This window comes from Salmo salar, chromosome ssa16, assembly GCF_905237065.1.
Source record: "Salmo salar chromosome ssa16, Ssal_v3.1, whole genome shotgun sequence".
NCBI lineage: Eukaryota > Metazoa > Chordata > Actinopteri > Salmoniformes > Salmonidae > Salmo > Salmo salar.
Genome location: NC_059457.1, coordinates 30,435,401 through 30,454,138, shown reverse-complemented (window position 1 = coordinate 30,454,138; position 18,738 = coordinate 30,435,401). Strand labels below are relative to the sequence as shown.

Here is an 18,738-nt window from a genome sequence, read left to right as displayed (position 1 = left end):
AGAAGTAGGACTACCATAATTACTACTATGCGTCCTCAGTACTACTGCACAGACATGGCTCCTCCCTGGGCTCTGGTTCTCCTGACTGAGGATAATACCCAAGCCTTTTGGAAATTCCTTGGGACCAGATTCTCCTACTATGATTGTAAACACAGATGTGTCCATGAAGTCTATTGAACACAATTAAACACACAGTAAGGATTAATACCATATTCAATGCCAATCCATCTTCGACATGCATGCACATTGACAATGAAAATAAAATAAGGAAATTATACATTGAGGGAATTTGATGCAATTTTCTGCCCATGGAGCAAAATAATTCCTGCACAGACTCTCACTGTGATTTACTTAATTTAAACCAAATAGCCTAGAAATCTGGTTCTAGGTGGCAGAGTTCAAAACCGGAACAGCAACAGAAGGTTCAGTCCATTGAAGTTCTTTGGATGCATTCGGACTATTAATTAAATATCCCTCTCCGCATGATACCTCGCAGAAGCAGCCGAACACAGACGAATGGATGTGTGGGGGCGTTGATCTTGGTGTCACTGCGCCACCCGCATGGCTACATGGGAACTGCAGTCTCTGCTTTGGTTTAAAAGCTCCGGCAGCGCGCAGGGTTGTTCCAGTGTGGATTGTGGACCTACAGAGAAAAAGTTTGCACGGGATATTCTAGCGCACAGGAGGAAAAGTTGTTGAGAACATGGCAAACAAACTACAGCAGCCTCCACACCTTCATCTGGCGGAATTGAGCGCCACCCAGTTCATCGACATCTGGAACCATTTCGATACCGACGGTCAGTACCGGAGAGCAAAGTCATCCAAAATGTTAGTTAGAATTTTACGCAGCACTTTTTTTTTAAACGAGGTATTGTTTCAAATGCAGATATAAACGTAAGCTAACATGTCGAATAGAGTAGGTTACATAGGCTATAAATAGTCCATCACATCTTTTGGTTTACAAGTAAAAAATATCATAGGCTTATCAAGGCTTTTCGTGGTTTTTAAGATGCAGCTTGGATATTGGGATAGCGTTGTCTAAAAAGTGTTGTATATCATAAGTGGAAATAACTTTTGGCCATGATGAAAAATCCTACGGTCTAACCCGCTGGATGTTTTGAATTTCGATATTTTTTTTCGTTTTGTGTGGAAAAGAAAATAAGTGCTTGACAGTTAGGAAAGCAGCTAGAAAACTCCTGGTGTTACTGTTGAGATTGTTTCAATTATTATTTATAAATAATGGTCATTAATTGTGGCCACTATATTATATCCTTAGAAAGGTTAGAATAGGTTACTGTGTACTAATTGCTCATGGAAATGTTTCATTTAAAAAGGTTGATTGTATGGATGCATTACTTTTATTCTGTTATTACAATAATCCAATCAGATAAATGTAATACATCAGTATTACAATGTACATCAGTCTGTTTGGTCGATCAATACGCATCTGACGGCTAGGCCATACCTCAGTGCACGGTGCGCTAAAGGATGGATGGGCGTGTGCCACAGTCCGTCGTCCATATAAAACGTATGTAGCCTAACCACACAATAAGTTATACTTTTGTATAGGCCTTAGCCTAATTATTTACAACCTAACTGAATACTTAAATAAACTAACCATATTATTCAACTGTATTGTTTTATAAAGGATTAAACAAAAGAAAAACATATGCATGATGTTGTCAGAACCCAGGACACACTCAGAGTTTCCATAGGCATCATCATTGATGGTTGGAATCTTGCTTTAGAAAGTTGCGTCTAAAATATAACTAAATGTTTGAAAAGAGGAGGAAGTTGGTCAATCAAATTCCTACTGTTTACAGACATTTTCGGCATAAATAAAAGTTTGATTCAACAGTATTAAATTAGTGTAATTCACGATACAGATTAAATCCCAACTAAAAACGGAGACAGGCTACTGTATACTTCCAGTATTATATGGTATAAAATGACGAGTTCTCAGCTCATTTCAAGCGCACGAGCCCACGCCCCTCCACACTCATTACCATTCGCATCCTCTGGGCATCCTCTGGGCATCCTCCCCCATTAATAGTGTTAACTGCACATTCCGTCCCGACCAGTTGTTGAAGCGGAATGAGAATCCTCAAAACGCGAGGAGTCTCTTGGATCACTATACGTTCCCTCTGGGTGTTTATGTTCTCTGAGCGCAAATAGGGATTGGTGCTGTGGTTCCACCCTCTAGGGCATATACTGCACTGTCTCTCTGGCTTGAGCATTTGCTGCAAAGACAACATGACATATGGATAGAGTAGGCCTACGGGGTGCTTTTCTGCTCTGGTGCGAATATGCGTAACAGGCTAGGCCAGATAATTTGGGATAACGATTTCACCGTTGTCCATGGTACTGAAACGATTAGGCGCACAAAAATGTTGAATGAATATTTTTGCTATGGAGAACACACAGAGTTACTGTATATACCTGACGAATGTGTGTCTGATATTGACATTTCAGATGTGCATTATGATGCAGTTATAATTGTAAGACTTGACATGATAGTGTAGTCCCGTTATAATGTACTCTTTTGTAGATTCTGCATGGCTTCGAAATCAGACCGCCAGTCTTGTGGGGATTAGGTAATCAGCTAGTATTTTTGAACAGTTCATCAAATGTACTGGCACGTCAAACACATAACACCATAATGATTGCCAATGTTTCTCAGCATGTGTTAATGATATTAGCTTAGTAATTGTAAACTAATAGCATATCATTCTATATGTCAAAAAAATGACTGAAAATGGCTGACAGGATAAGATCATAATGAGAGGATAAGATCATAATGAGAGGATAAGATCATATTGAAAGCATAAGACATATGGGTCAAACTAAAACAAGTCTTATAATGCATTCTGATTGCATGACAGTAGAGTGCTACTAATAAGTTGTTACATTCTGAGGGATACCTTTACTTTTAAGAATAAATAGGAAACTAATATCAGATAATGTTGGACATGTCTGTGACCAAAAAGTGGGACCTAAACCAATACAGTTGGCCACATTCTATTGCCACAATTGTTTAGACAAACATTCAGGATTCATTCATTGTGGATGGAAATTCTCCAATGAAATAGATCCCAAAAGTAAATGAGTAGATAATTGAAAGATCATGGAACATTGCATTACATACTCTGGGCTAGTGTACTGTATATGTCACATTATCATACACAGCATTCTCTGCAATATACAGTTGAAGTCAGAAGTTTACAAACACTTAGGTTGAAGTCATTAAAACTCGTTTTTCAACCACTCCACAAATTTCCTGTTAACAAACTATAGTTTTGGCAAGTCGGTTAGGACATCTACTTTGTGCATGACACAAGGCATTTTTCCAACAATTGTTTACAGACAGATTATTTCACTTATAATTCACTGTATCACAATTCCAGGGAGTCAGAAGTATACATACACTAAGTTGACTGTGCCTTTAAAGAGCTTGGAAAATTCCAGAAAATGATGTCATGGCTTTAGAAGCTTCTGTTAGGCTAATTGACATCATTTGAGTCAATTGGAGGTGTACCTGTGGATGTATTTCAAGGCCTACCTTCAAACTCAGGACCTCTTTGCCTGACATCCTGGGAAAATCAAAAGAAATCAGCCAAGACCTCAGAATTCTTTTTTAGACCTCCACAATCTGGTTCATCCTTGGGAGCAATTTCCAAACACTTGAAGGTACCACGTTCATCTGTACAAACAATAGTACGCAAGTATAAACACCATGAGACCACGCAGCCGTCATACCGCTCAGGAAGGAGACGCGTTCTTTGTCCTAGAGATGAATGTACTTTGGTGCGAGAAGTGCAAATCAATCCCAGAACAACAGCAAAGGACCTTGTGAAGATGCTGGAGGAAACAGGTACAAAAGTATCTTTATCCACAGTAAAACAAGTCCTATATCGACATAACCTGAAAGGCCGCTCAGCAAGGAAGAAGGCACTGCTCCAAAACCGCCATAAAAAAGCCAGATTACGGTTTGCAACTGCACATGGGGACAAAGATTGTACTTTTTGGAGAAATGCCCTGTGGTCTGATGAAACAAAAATAGAACTGTTTGGCCATAATGACCATCGTTATGTTTGGAGGAAAAAGGGGGAAGCTTGCAAGCTGAAGAACACCATCCCAAACGTGAAACACGGGGGTGGCAGCATCATGTTGTAGGGGTGCTTTGCTGCAGGAGGGACTGGTGTACTTCACAAAATAGATGGCATCATGAGGAAGGGAAATTATGTGGATATATTGAAGCAACATCTCAAGACATCAGTCCGGAAGTTAAAGCTTGGTCGCAAATCTGTCTTCCAAAATGGACAATGACCCCAAGCATACTTCCAAAGTTGTGGCAAAATGGCTTAAGGACCACAAAGTCAAGGTATTGGAGTGGCCATTACAAAGCCCTGACCTCAATCCTATAGAAAATTTGTGGGCAGAACTGAAAAAGCGTGTGTGAGCAAGGAGGCCTACAACCCTGACTCAGTTACACCAGCTCTGTCAGGAGGAATGGGCCAAAATTCACCCAACTTATTGTGGGAAGCTTGTGGAAGGCTACCCGAAATGTTTGACCCAAGTTAAACAATTTAAAGGCAATGCTACCAAATACTAATTGAGTGTATGTAAACTTCTGACCCACTGGGAATGTGATGAAAGAAATAAAAGCTGAAATAAATCATTCTCTCTACTATTATTCTGACATTTCACATTCTTAAAATAAAGTGGTGATTCTAACTGACCTAAAACAGGGCATTTTTACTAGGATTAAATGTCAGGAATTGTGAAAAAGTTTAAATGTATGTGGCTAAGGTGTATGTAAACTTCCGACTTCAACTGTACATGTTCAACTCCAGCTTGTTGGTGCTTAAGTGATTTACTAACACATAGCTATACAAAGTTCATATTCATGATGATATTGGTAGGATTAAATCCGCTCTATATGGAGTAAATCATGTTTTCTGTGTAATCCCATCGGTAGGAGAAGCACTGAGAAGGTTCAGACAAATTCAGGGCCGTCACAAAATGCAAATGTTCTTTGTTCACAATGACATATACTTGTTCTTCTGGTAAATATCATACTGGCTGCTTCCCTAGAGACGTCGCTACTCAGCCACTTGCAAATGTCACTAGAATCCACAGGCAAATTAATACACAGGCATTTGTAAGACATTTAAATCGTGACACTGATAAGAAAGGCATAGTTGGTATTTGTCAAAAGCCACTATAATAACCATCTCACTAGTGTTGCCTTTTTTTAAAGCTATAATTTCCTTAACCATTATTTATAGACGTCCAAATAGTCCTGGCAAGGGTGCAACTAGGCACAGATGGGAAATCCTCATTTATTTGAAGTTTGAAGTTGAGATTACTGTATTGATTTCTTACACTGTCATGCCAGGCAGAGATTTCCCCATTGTCTTTTCAAATAACTGGACTTAAAAGACTTCAGAAGACGCAATCAGAGGCAGAGAGAGAGAGAGAGAGAGTAGTGGTGCATTTCAAGACTGGGAGACCCCTTCAAGGGATTTAATTAAGCAGTTTCCATGGTTTGGATGCAAGCTATCTCGCCAATTACGTCAGCCAGAGCCAACTTCACAGCATGCTAACCACCTGGACAACAAATTAGCTAGTTATAATGTCAGTCATTGAGCCAGCCATCCAACCAGCCAGCAAGCAAGATAAACTTGAAAAAATTGCTGTAAAACAGGGAAGTATTGGCCTAATTTGCTATAAAATGTAAGAGTATGTACAATCTCACTTCTCACTAATCACATTTATGCACATTTCACAGTGGTGCTATACTGTATATAACATGGGGATATTTGATGCTTCACAGTCTACCTGTATGTTAGATACAATCTTGGTCAAATCACCGTTTTTTCTGTTGCAGGCAATGGCTATATCGAGGGCAAGGAACTGGAGAACTTCTTCAGGGAGTTGGAGATTTCACGGAAAGGGGCCGGAGTGGTAAGGGAATGACCCCTGGACCTTGACTAAAGGCTCAATTCAATCAAACATATCAATGCAATGTTCATACAGTATTTCTGTTTACATAACTACTGCCATGTCTTAGGCCTATTCTGTCTCTGATGGGTCTATGTGGATTTTTTACAGTACTTAATCCAACTTTTTTTTAACATAATTTCTCTAGGGCTATTATACAATATGCTACAGCAGATATACTGTAATGCTAGTTTGATTGAATTGAGTGAAGGAAAGTGACATGGCTCTGGTCTTTAATTATAACAGAAAGTTAACTATGTTTGGAGTTTTATCAGGTGAAACCAAAGGACCACAACCTCTTGCAAAAACATATTAGACATAGTATTTGGTGTCATGTGAGTTTCCTGTACCAGGATAACAAGCAATGGCACAAAGGAATTCTACCACCAACTTTTACTGACAATAGTGAGGGTAGTATTTTGATTGTTCTTTAAATCCAACAATCCCATGTTGGCATCTCCTCACTAATCAAGGTTGTGGCCTATTCTGGTAGGTGGTTAATTGAGTTCCGTAACAAGCCCTAGAGATATGAACTCATGCCTGTAAGCTGTCCAGTCTGTCAAGGAGAGTTTCCCAAACTCAGTCCTCCGGACCCCAAGGGGTGCATGTTTTGGTTTTTGTCCTAGCACTACAAATGATCAAAGCTTGATGATTAGTTGATTATTTGAATCAGCTGTGTAGTGCTAGGGGAAAAAACAAAACGTCCACCCCTTTAGGTCCCGAGGACTGAGTTTGGACCACTAGCAGTAATTAAAATGCGACTGATTTGTCCAACCAAGTGCTAATTAATTATTCAAGCCCATTCAAAATAAAGTTCTCCCACAGATCGAAAATTTAATTTTTTCTGTCACCACATCTCGTGTGTGTACAACAAAGGAATCAGAGAGCATCAGTAATCATGTTACATAAACTCCATGTAGCTGCATAATGTCTGTGACTAGAAGATGATGAGCCCTTTAGCTGGGGAGGAGAGGGTTGTCTGTTTAAGAGAGACCATCTCTGTCTGCCCAGTGTAACATCCACTAACATCTAAAACTAGCTCTGTCACAACAATGTGAGTGACCACAGCCATATAACATGAGAGGACGGTTTGCATTAAAAAACAACTGATCTTTACTGATGTTTATGTCATGACAAACTGTATTTGCGTGTATTTGTGCATGTTTTATAGGATCCATCAAACTCCACTTTCAAAGAGAAGATGAAGGAGTTCATGCAAAAGTTTGACAAGAATGCAGATGGGAGAATTGAGATGTCTGAGGTGAGCTGACATTTTTCCATTTCCTATTTCAGGTCATTGACGATTTGAATAAACCAGTGAGGATTATTCCTAATGATCTCAGACAGTTTGCATATCAATGCAGAAATAATCAGACACTATTACGGTAGATGTGTTCTGAAACTGTTGATGACTCGATGCTTTATTCAAGTAATCTTTGTCTAAGTGATAAGATTCTATCATCTAACACAGTATTTTTCACACTATCAAACACAGAGAAACAAAAGTTTTCAATTTTTTCCACATCATTAATCGTTCTTTCTCCAGCTAGCTCAGATTTTGCCCACAGAGGAAAACTTCCTGCTTTGCTTCAGAGAGTTTGTGGGATCCAGTTCTGAATTCATGGCGGTAAGTGGTGAAAATAGATGGTTTGAGAATTAAGAATTTGAAGACGGGTACAGGCTGTTTATGTGTGTTGTTGTGATTGGAAATATAGAGCTACTGTAATAAGACAGAATGAAAAATAACAATTAGACACAAAAACCATTAACTATCCAAATGTAGGATTCCTGGCCTTGCCCAAATCATACATATATCATATTACTGAATTGCACTGCAATTACATTGCAAAAACGAATCATACTCAAAGGTTATTTTTCTCTGTCATACTGTATGTGTCCTCTGCCAAGGGGAAAGCCACAATCACTCACTCATAGAGCAGACACAATTTCAGAGACACTTGACAGCTCTGTCAGATTAGTCCTCATAGTGTGAATGGAGAGAGTTTGATTATCAGTGATACCAGGAGGGACCATCCAGTCACCCACTGCACACCCATTATGTCAAAGGCAGAAAAAATGAAATGAGAAAGAGAAAATGAATATTTTTAAATCACCAGGTGTGGTATGGGAAGCTTTTAAAAGGATCAAATGAGTAAGTACAAACTTCTATTTTCAGAGTCATATATTATAGATGTGCTGCTGTAATTCTCCATAGACCTGGAGAGGGAGGGCATCTATCTTTGATAAGAGCCCTTTCTGGAATCAGGGACAGCTGCTAGATTAAAACATTAATTAAAATGCATTTCTCTCTCCTTGCCCTCTCACAATGTGTGAGAGAACAGAATTGAAAATCTGGAAAGTATGCTGCTCAAAAAAATAAAGGGAACACTAAAATAACACATCCTAGATCTGAATGAATGAAACAATCTTATTAAATACTTTTTTCTTTACATAGTTGAATGTGCTGACAACAAAATCACACAAAAATAATCAATGGAAATCCAATTTATCAACCCATGGAGGTCTGGATTTGGAGTCACACTCCAAATTAAAGTGGAAAACCACACTACAGGCTGATCCAACTTTGATGTAATGTCCTTAAAACAAGTCAAAATGAGGCTCAGTAGTGTGTGTGGCCTCCACGTGCCTGTATGACCTCCCTACAACGCCTGCGCATGCTCCTGATGAAGTGGCGGATGGTCTCCTGAGGGATATCCTCCCAGACCTGGACTAAAGCATCCGCCAACTCCTGGACAGTCTGTGGTGCAATGTGGCGTTGGAGGATGGAGCGAGACATGATGTCCCAGATGTGCTCAATTGGATTCAAGTCTGGGGAACGGGATGGGCCAGTCCATAGCATCACTGCCTTCCTCTTGCAGGAACTGCTGACACACTCCAGCCACATGAGGTCTAGCATTGTCTTGCATTAGGAGGAACCCAGGGCCAACCGCACCAGCATATGGTCTCACAAGGGGTCTGAGGATCTCATCTCGGTACCTAATGGCAGTCAGGCTACCTCTGGCGAGCACATGGAGGGCTGTGCGGCCCCCCAAAGAAATGCCACCCCACACCATGACTGACCCACTGCCAAACCGGTCATGCTGGAGGATGTTGCAGGCAGCAGAACGTTCTCCACGGCGTCTCCAGACTCTGTCACGTCTGTCACATGTGCTCAGTGTGAACCTGCTTCATCTGTGAAGAGCACAGGGCGCCAGTGGCGAATTTGCCAATCTTGGTGTTCTCTGGCAAATGCCAAACGTCCTGCACGGTGTTGGGCTGTAAGCACAACCCCCACCTGTGGACGTCGGGCCCTCATACCACCCTCATGGAGTCTGTTTCTGACCGTTTGAGCAGACACATGCACATTTGTGGCCTGCTGGAGGTCATTTTGCAGGGCTCTGGCAGTGCTCCTCCTGCTCCTCCTTGCATAAAGGCGGAGGTAGCGGTCCTGCTGCTGGGTTGTTGCCCTCCTACGGCCTCCTCCACGTCTCCTGATGTACTGGCCTGTCTCCTGGTAGCGCCTCCATGCTCTGGACACTACGCTGACAGACACAGCAAACCTTCTTGCCACAGCTCGCATTGATATGCCATCCTGGATGAGCTGCACTACCTGAGCCAACTGTGTGGGTTGTAGACACCGTCTCATGCTACCACTAGAGTGAAATCACCGCCAGCATTCAAAAGTGACCAAAACATCAGCCAGGAATCATAAGAATTGAGAAGTGGTCTGTGGTCACCACCTGCCAAACCACTCCTTTATTGGGGGTGTCTTGCTAATTGCCTATAATTTCCACCTGTTGTCTATTCCATTTGCACAACAGCATGTGAAATTTATTGTCAATCAGTGTTGCTTCCGAAGTGGACAGTTTGATTTCACAGAAGTGTGATTGACTTGGAGTTACATTGTGTTGTTTAAGTGTTCCCTTTATTTTTTTGAGCAGTGTATAATGAAAATCATAGTGTGATTACAGGAAGAAAAAGCTAACAATTACCAGCCACAGAAATTGGATATGATTTTTTTTGTGCTCTTCCTCTTCTTTTAAAAATGTTTTGTCCCGCCAGAGAGTAATTAATGCATGTCACATGCAATCCTATTAATACAATCCAGTTCGATTGCTTTGGTGTCACAGAACATTAGAGGTGGGGGTGCTTGATTGTGAGTGGAGGAATGAGGTGGCTCATTTATTAAAAAGTGATTGGTACTACTGTGGGAGAAAATGATTGGCTGTGTCTATTTTTTTTCTTTCTTATGAGTGTGACTTTGTATTTGCATGTATAGGCATGGCGACGATACGATACAGATCGCAGTGGGTACATTGAAGCTAATGAACTGAAGGTATGGTTCCTCACTTGTTAACGTTTTACTGCAGTGGGCTAAATCAGGGTCACACAGAGTGTTTCTTGGTAGTCTTGAAATCTACTTTGAAACAAAAGTATACACCTCACACACATGGTTATGGGCTTAGAAAAAGAAGACACCAGTACCATGTCAGATACAGAGTTGAAATGTATTACATTTTGAGTTTGCATCCCAATATTACACTTCATATACATCACAGAAGACAAAACCATTTGACATAGAAAAAACAGATTTTCAGCTGTTTTATTAATGATGAAAAATATGAATAACATTCCACCCATGAGTCATTTGACTGCAGGAAATGACTGCCCATCCATAAGAGACTTTTACAGTATGTCCTTTTACAAACTATGGTAGAGTTCCAACCATAGTCAATAGTTATGTCTCCTTGTCATTCGATCCAGCTATAAGATAACAAGGAGGTGCATTATTATGCTTTACAATGTACATTAAGCTTTAGAAACCAACACCCAACAACTTGCAGGTGTAGTTGTTGTGTTGATGCAATGAGGCAAATGGGGACGATGCAAATTCCTCTCTTCTCAATGGCTGTCAGACGAGGACACTATACAAATCATGACTTGTAATACCACCCATTATGCTATTGTCTGAAACTGTAATTCATTTCTAACGTATTTTCTGCTGTCTTATCAGCAGGGTCTTACTGTAAAACAAGCTGGTAGTGATAGATAGAATGACCCTTTCTGTCAATAAAGGATCTGAGAATGTATGTGATATCTCCAACTCTATGTAAGCCAATACTTATATAACTGACAGAAACCAATAACTGGGGCCTCTGGGCTAAAGTATAGACAAGCCAGGCTCGCTAAGGTCATAGGATTGTTTTTGACCTATTAGTCAATTATAGTTTATTCATATTTCTCCACTCCACAGGGATTCCTCTCAGACCTGCTGAAGAAAGCCAACAGACACTACGATGACCAGAAGCTTCACGAGTACACACAGACAATAGTGAGTCTTTTCAGTCTAAATGAATCCCTTCCTGTATCGTGCCCAAGCCCTTCCTCTGTAACACTGATCGCGTTTGTAGTTGAAGAAGAAGTGGACCAAAACGCAGCGTGGTAAATGTTCATGATATTTATTACCAAGAAACACTCAAACAAGAAATAACCAAAAAAAAAAAAAACGAAAGTGAACAGTTCCGTCAGGCACAGAATGCTAAACAGAAAATAACTGCCCACAAAACACAGGTGGGAAAAGGCTGCCTAAGAATGATTCCCAATAAGAGACAATGATAGACAGCTGCCTCTGATTGGGAACCCCACTCGGTCACAACAAAGAAATATACAACATAGAATGCCCACCCCACATCACACCCTGACCTAACAAATAGAGGAATAAAACGTCTCTCTAAGGTCAGGGCGTGACATCCTCACAGACTTATCTGAGAAGTAACCAACATCCTGCACCACAGAGGGTTCTACATGCAAACCAAAGGGGTTCTACGTGGAACCAAAAAGGGTTCTGCCTGGAAACAAAAAGGGTTCACCTATGGGGACAGCCGAAGAACCCTTTTGGAACCCTTTTTTCTAAGAGTGTACTTTATGTATATTTTGTCCTGTCATGCAGGTGGCTGTTATGTGGTTGAGTGGTTGGAAGTGGGACTCACAATGTCCTATGGGTTGTGTGTTCCTACAGCAGATGTGCAAACACCTGTTTCAACCTCAAGGCCTAAAGCTTGACCTGAATTACTCTTGGGAGAGAACCAATCTTTACCAATCTTAGAGTTGACTAGCAACTTGTATGTACAACAGACTGCCAACAGAGGTAAATCAAAATAATAATGTGTGAAGAGCAAACTTGCTGTCACAACTGGGGAAGGCCCATTGCTTTAATGTCTCTCTCTATCTCACTCTCTCTCTCTCTCTCTCTCACTCTCCCTGTAGCTCAAGATGTTTGATCTAAACGGAGATGGGAAGCTGGGCCTGTCTGAAATGGCGAGGTGACTGTCAGCAACTAAGAAGACATGTTTATATTTCATGTGTGCCTTCAGCATCCAACACTCCTAACAAGTTTTTTCATGGAAATTATTCTCTGTTCTTCTCTTTTAAGGCTTCTCCCAGTTCAGGAAAATTTCTTACTGAAATTCCAGGTGAGGAGTGTACAAGAGGAACTGATAATCCCTTCAAACAAATGTTGTTTTCACAGTAATTTGGGCTAATAAACATACCAGCAACATGATAATTAGATATTTCATAACACAATCATTAATTTGCTATCTAACTCAGTAAAATGATGCTGCTCTGTTATTTCCAAATGTGTTTTACAGGGTATCAAGCTGACCTCTGAGCAGTTCAATGATATCTTCACATTCTACGACAAGGTACATTTAGATATGTGATCGGATATTCTAAAAGGATACAGTTTGCTATAGAGGTATTTAACCTTCAATCAGGCTTGGTGGATGACTCTGAGTTGTTTGTTATGACTGACTTCCCTCTCTGTCGTGAAAGCCATGTCTATGCAAAACAGGGGTCTTTCCGATCACCCGGATAGATAAATAAGCTTGATCGGTACAGCTGCTGTTCATGTTTGGGTGTTGGTTGAACATGTTGGCCATTTGTGGACTGGTGATGTCAGATTTCAAGAACAAACTTCTGTTGTGGAATGTAGTAATGTCTTGGGATAATAGCATTACAGCTAGCTTGGCATGTAGTCGATAGGGAGCTGACTTCAAACGAATAAACTGCCAACTCATATCACTCGTGTGTTGTTGATACCCATAGAAGGATGAATTGATAGAGATATATGGACTATGTGATTTGGCCTTATTCAAAACCTGCATTGTATCTCTGTCAATTTCTTGTCATCATTGCTTGGTATAGTGATACATATTTCATTACATATACATTATTCTCTATTGAATTACAGTATGTTGCTACATTTTCCAACACAAGCATGCATTATTCTCTATTAAGGGTTATATTTAATGTACAACAGTTTCACAATATTGTAACTAACAATCCATACGACAACTATTACATCCGTAAGGTGAGAGGTTAGAGTCTGTCTTAGTTGAACAAATATTTGCGTGTCTATGTCTGGACTAGAGGCTTGCTGAGAGGACTGGGGTAGACACTGAATTAGAAATGAAACACCGCCCGAGTATACATGATATGCGTCAAACATTTACGTGCATAATTATTTCAGTGTTTGTTTCAACCTCCCCCTGCAGCTGAATCACTGGCAGCCGCTGTCACTGTTATGGAATTATGTGTAAAAAGACTGGCGAGAGTAAGAAGCACACCAGGTCAACTGAAAACTAACATAGCTACAGTGCCAAAATGTAAATGCAAAGAGCTTTGAAAAAGACAACTTTTTTGACAGCCCGCAACCAAGACAGCCTGTTTCCCCCGCATTCCCAAAGAAACACAACACCACTGTATCTTCAGTGCCATGGCCCTTCCTCTCCATAATACCTCCTTATGCATTTAAAGTTATTGCTCTTGAGCAGTCATATACAATACATATTTTGGATTCATGAGTGAAATGTCAAGGGGCGTGTACTTTTTAAAACTTCCATTGAAAGCAAGGAATTGGGAGAGGTTCTAATGCAGGCTTATGATACGTTTCCCCTCTTCCTTCCAGGATGGAAACGGCTACATTGATGAGCAGGAGCTCGATGCTCTGTTGCGTGACCTCTATGAAAAGAACAAAAAGGTGAGATAATATTGAAGGTTTGGAGTTTTAACTCTCAATTCCCCATAATGCTGAATCTCTCATTCTAATGCATCGTTACAGAAGCACCTGTATGGATAAGGGTGTCTTGTCTTGTCTTCTCTCAGGAGGTGGACACCAAAAACCTGACTGGCTACAAGAAGAGCATCATGGCCCTGTCGGACGGGGGCAAGTTGTACCGCTCCGAGCTGGAGATTGTGCTCTGCAGGGAGCCCATGCTGTGAACCCTGACAACCATCGCTGTCTGTTTTTTGACCTTCATGACCCTATCTGCCCATCCCCAGATCACACCCACCTCCAGCTGCCTGACGACTGTAACCAGGTGCATGTGCCGGGCATTCCCTTTATGAGTTTTGAATGAATGTGCACTGAGAAGCACAGACCAGCTCTCCCTCATGACCCCTGTCCCCACTCGTCCCTACAGACTGACCCAGCTCTGACATTGCCTTCGGCTCAATCCCTAAAGTCTACATTTAACAAAATGAATAAAGATAATAAAAGGTACTTCTGCTAATTATGATTGCAATGTGAACAGGAGCGGAATGAAAATGAATATGATAAGATTATTTATTCTCAATGCTTGGTTTGACTTTCCTCCTCTCTTTTTCTCCCGAATTCACCTTTTCAATGGGACTTGCGACAGCAAACGTCCCACTCTAAATCTTTGTCATACTTCTGACTTTTTATTAATGGGACTTGCATAATGGGACTTGCGACAGCAATAATTATTTCTAACTTATAGTTATTATTTAGAACGCTACACCTCTTACACAGTTTAAGCTAGAAACTTTAATACTTGTACACAGGCCTGGAATAGTGTGCTATTATACAACTTTTTGATAACATTTATACTTGTTTAAACTATTAAGCTTTTTGTTTTTCTTATCCTCCACCATCAACTTTCAAGGGATTTCCGCAACATTCTAAAGGGGCCCATTGTGACATAATGACACCAATATTCTATAGGTCATTATCAATAAAACATTACAATACTGTGCAGAGCATTCGATTTGGCTGCTGGGGGGCAAGGAGACCCTCCACTCCGCTAAAACCATTGACAACTGCGTACCGTTTTCAAGGGGTAAATGTTATAAGTATTTTGTTTTAATATAATCTCCTCTTGGAGAGCATAGTCAGAACTACACATTTCCGATTATTCCACATTAAGCTGTATCATCAGAGTTATAGAGCAAGTAACTACATGTTTTTTGTGATCAGTAAACATCAATCGATCATGTATGTTCAGATACATGAGGGTAGCCTAACCATTTGGCAAGCAGCTAGCTAAGCAAACAAATTAGGCTTTAGGAACGAGCTTTTAGATCGGTAAATCCTCGTCGTGGTAAAGTTGTCAGTTAGACTACTGTCATCACCCCTATAGGTGGCAAGCAAATCAAATAATATTTGGATATAGCCATCTAGTTTATCCCCTGAAAGTTAGCTCGTTAACTAGCCATATTGACGTGATGTGTTATTAGCTAGCTAAACAATTTGACGTTGTCCATCAGTCAATGTAGCCTATCATGTCTGTCAGCAGCAATCGGGATTAAACATTCTTAAAAACAATGTTGAAAAGGGGATAACGTTAGCTAACTTCGCTAGGTAGGACTATGTTGGTTGGACGAAAAAAGGTACATTAGGTCCACTTACCACTATGTTTAGACAACTGTACAACATTTATATCAGTACGATAGCTTGCAAAGTAAACATTATCAGCTAACAGTACATCGGCAAATGCGCCCTTCTGCTGCTTGACAGGCAGATCCCACAAATGATGGGAAATTAACCTGAACCAGTCATACTTGTCAGGTATAGTTCACGTTTAAATATCCAATATTGAATATTGAATATCCAATATTGAAAGATATCGTACCCTCACATATCTGAAATTACATGATCAATTAATGTTTACTGATCATGAAAAGGATGCAGTTACTTGCTGTATAACTCCGATGATAGAGCTAAAATGTGCGTAATTGTTTTGCATGGAATAATCGGAAATGTGTAGCTCTGACTATGCTCTTCAAGAGGTGATGACATTACAGCCAAACAGTTAACATTTATTTAACAATTCCGGAGCAGGGGGTCTCCTTGCCCCCCAGAAGGAAAATTGAACGCTCTGCACCTTATTGTGACGTTTTATTGATAAAGACGTATTCTATTCGGCGTAAACAATGTCACTTTTGACACAATCAGCTACTCAGACCACTTTCCCAACAAATTTGAAAAAAACATAGCACATATGAAATATCTAAGTCTGCTTTTCTGATATTCAAAACTGAAATTAGAACATAATTATATTCTACCAATCAAACGTACATGTGTTTCGGTAACCGCAGTCCCAACAAATTAGACAAAAACGTAGAGCATATGAAAACTTCCTCTAATTCTCTGTTTTTCAAATCTGAAATCAGAAAAGGAATAGCTTCTACCAATCATGAGGTAAAGCTGTTTAAGTAATTGTATCAACTGCTTTCATTAAGGAAAATTCCACTCAAAAACGACTGTATATTTTTGTATTTGTTTCTTTAGTCCACTGTTGATACAGTTCCAAAGTGTTTTGCATATCAGCAATCAAGTTTTCAAGATATAGAACTTCCAAAATGCATAAAGTGTAATGTGTTTTATATCATACTGTGACACTTTCTGTATTTTGAAAGTTTTATATCTTGAAAACTTGATTGCTGACATGCAAAACAAATTAGACTATCAACAGTGGACTAATGAAACAAATACCAAAATATATTTTTGAGTGGTATTTTCCTTTCATCTAACTTCCCACTGTCATGTAACTTTGTTAGTGAAAGTTCCCTGGTTACCACAGCAACATATGGTCTCACTGAGCATTAATAGCCCTGCTTACTTAGTCTGTTTGAAGTGCCAAAATTATAATTTTCTACAGGTAAGAAGTAATAAACACATTAAAACCAGTACACACACACACCCACACTCCTAACATTGTCATAGTTTAAAGGCACTGAACCGATCATCGTCTGTGGCGACTTCAACAAGGATCTGCTATCCAGGTCAAGCAAGCCCATCTTGACATTGTTTCATGATACAAGCTGCTACCACAGAAAAGAATCCCAGGCTGAATCCAGTGTTCATTTCTCATCCACAACGTTGCCTCCATTCAGGTGTGCTGCAGACGTACTACAGCTATCACAACCATGTGTACTGCATTTTCACTTCAGACATCTCTCAGGTATGAATCTTGACCAAAACATTGGTATCACATTTCACTGATTGCATTAGTTCTTCCATCATGTTAGTGTAAAAAAGTCAAAATATGTTGTGAAAGCAAAATACATTTTTAACTGTCTACATGCTCATGGTAAAAAGACTAAACTACAATTGCATTTCAAATAATGATTATCAGATGTATGCTATGCTCAGTTAACTTGTGTGTCCCCCCTGGGAGCAGAGGGGCTCTGAAGGAAGGGGTTCCCCCTTTCTGGCCGGTGGGTCCCTCTTCCCACTTATCCTCCTCCAGCCCAGAGAGGACTTAATGAACATCCTGCTGTCGTCCAAATATGTTGTGAAAAAATACAGTTATGTTTTATTTAAAACTTCAACAATGCCTCATTATCTTCTTATTACTGTTATTACAGTTGTCATATACCGTGATATTCAAGTAGGAGAGTGTATAAAAGTCTAGTCTGGATGTAGTTATTTCTGATGAAATGTGTGATCTAACTGACCCACAATCCAAGGTAATAAGGTTGATAAAGTAGTATATCAAAGTAAGCAGACCAATTATTTTACTACATTTAACTTTGACTATATTTAACTGCTTAGATTAATTAAAATGTTTAAAACTTCTTCCACTACCACAAAAATACTTTTAAAGAGTTAAAGCAAGTCCCACAAGTTTTCTTCATGGAAAATTACCATCTAGTTCATCTATGTATATGATCTGGTGTTTCATCCTTATATTATTACCCTGTTACATTTAGATTTTTTATGTTGCGTTTTCTGGCTGATACTGTTATAATGAGGATGTTATAGAAAGCATTAAAAATATATATATTACGATTAAGATTCTCTCTGTTTTTTATGGTCAACACCTTACTCTCTCTCTACACCTCCTTGTGCTTAGAATTTACATAAAAAATATCTGGCATAGTACTCCGGTTGTTAAAAATGTTGTTGATAATCCATTTAATTGAATATTGACTTTGAAAAAAAGTGTTTATGTTAGCATCAATTAGTATTAATAAAGATTAAGTTGGTGTATGGGTAGCAAATAAGGAAAGCCCTGTCATTACCAGATATCAGGGAGGTACTGCAACCACACACAGAAACACTCACACATTTTTTATAATTACAAGAGGATACCTAGCCTGGTTGCAGTCGCTGTTCAGGTATTACGGTCTACCCCTTGCCACTCCGGTTTTTGGCAAATGACAGGAGTGGCAAGGAGTGGAATGTTAGCTACAAAGACTGGTAACCAGACAAGAGAATACTTGTATAAATTCCTACATTTCCTCTATCGGTATTTCTGAGGCACGACTTCATATTTCTAGTAAAAAATCCCCTCTAATTGTGTGCAGATGCTTTTAAAACAAGTTCAATAATTCAGCAGTCAAACTTCCCTCTCTCACAGCAGAGCTTGTAGAAATTCCTATCAATTAATCATCACTATTTAAATATTTAATTGAAAGCCATGTTTTGCA

General features: G+C 39.7%; 1 protein-coding gene across 2 annotated transcripts; it reads left to right on the top strand.

The window, feature by feature from the left end:
- Positions 1-610: 610 nt before the first annotated feature.
- LOC106573754 (calretinin) lies at positions 611-18,101 on the top strand. Of its 2 annotated transcripts, XR_006759728.1 has the most exons (13): positions 611-797; positions 5,891-5,967; positions 7,175-7,264; positions 7,550-7,630; positions 10,283-10,339; positions 11,258-11,335; positions 12,271-12,326; positions 12,437-12,476; positions 12,654-12,707; positions 13,973-14,044; positions 14,170-14,563; positions 17,200-17,267; positions 17,487-18,101. XR_006759728.1 is itself a non-coding variant. In XM_014149092.2 (11 exons), the coding sequence occupies exons 1-11, from the start codon at positions 704-706 to the stop codon at positions 14,284-14,286; spliced, it is 816 nt and encodes a 271-aa protein (XP_014004567.1). In that variant the 5' UTR covers positions 611-703; the 3' UTR covers positions 14,287-14,566. The 2 variants fall into 2 exon arrangements, 1 of the variants encoding a protein (XP_014004567.1); XM_014149092.2 differs by lacking the exons at positions 17,200-17,267; positions 17,487-18,101 and having other exon boundaries at positions 14,170-14,566.
- The last annotated feature ends 637 nt before the right edge of the window (positions 18,102-18,738 follow it).

Coding starts and splice junctions, on each gene's coding strand:
- LOC106573754 (XM_014149092.2), top strand. CDS start 704: ATGGCAAACAAACTACAGCAGCCTCCACACCTTCATCTGGCGGAATTG. Junction 5,968..7,174: donor CACGGAAAGGGGCCGGAGTG/GTAAGGGAATGA, acceptor CATGTTTTATAG/GATCCATCAAACTCCACTTT. Junction 12,327..12,436: donor GGCCTGTCTGAAATGGCGAG/GTGACTGTCAGC, acceptor TTCTCTTTTAAG/GCTTCTCCCAGTTCAGGAAA.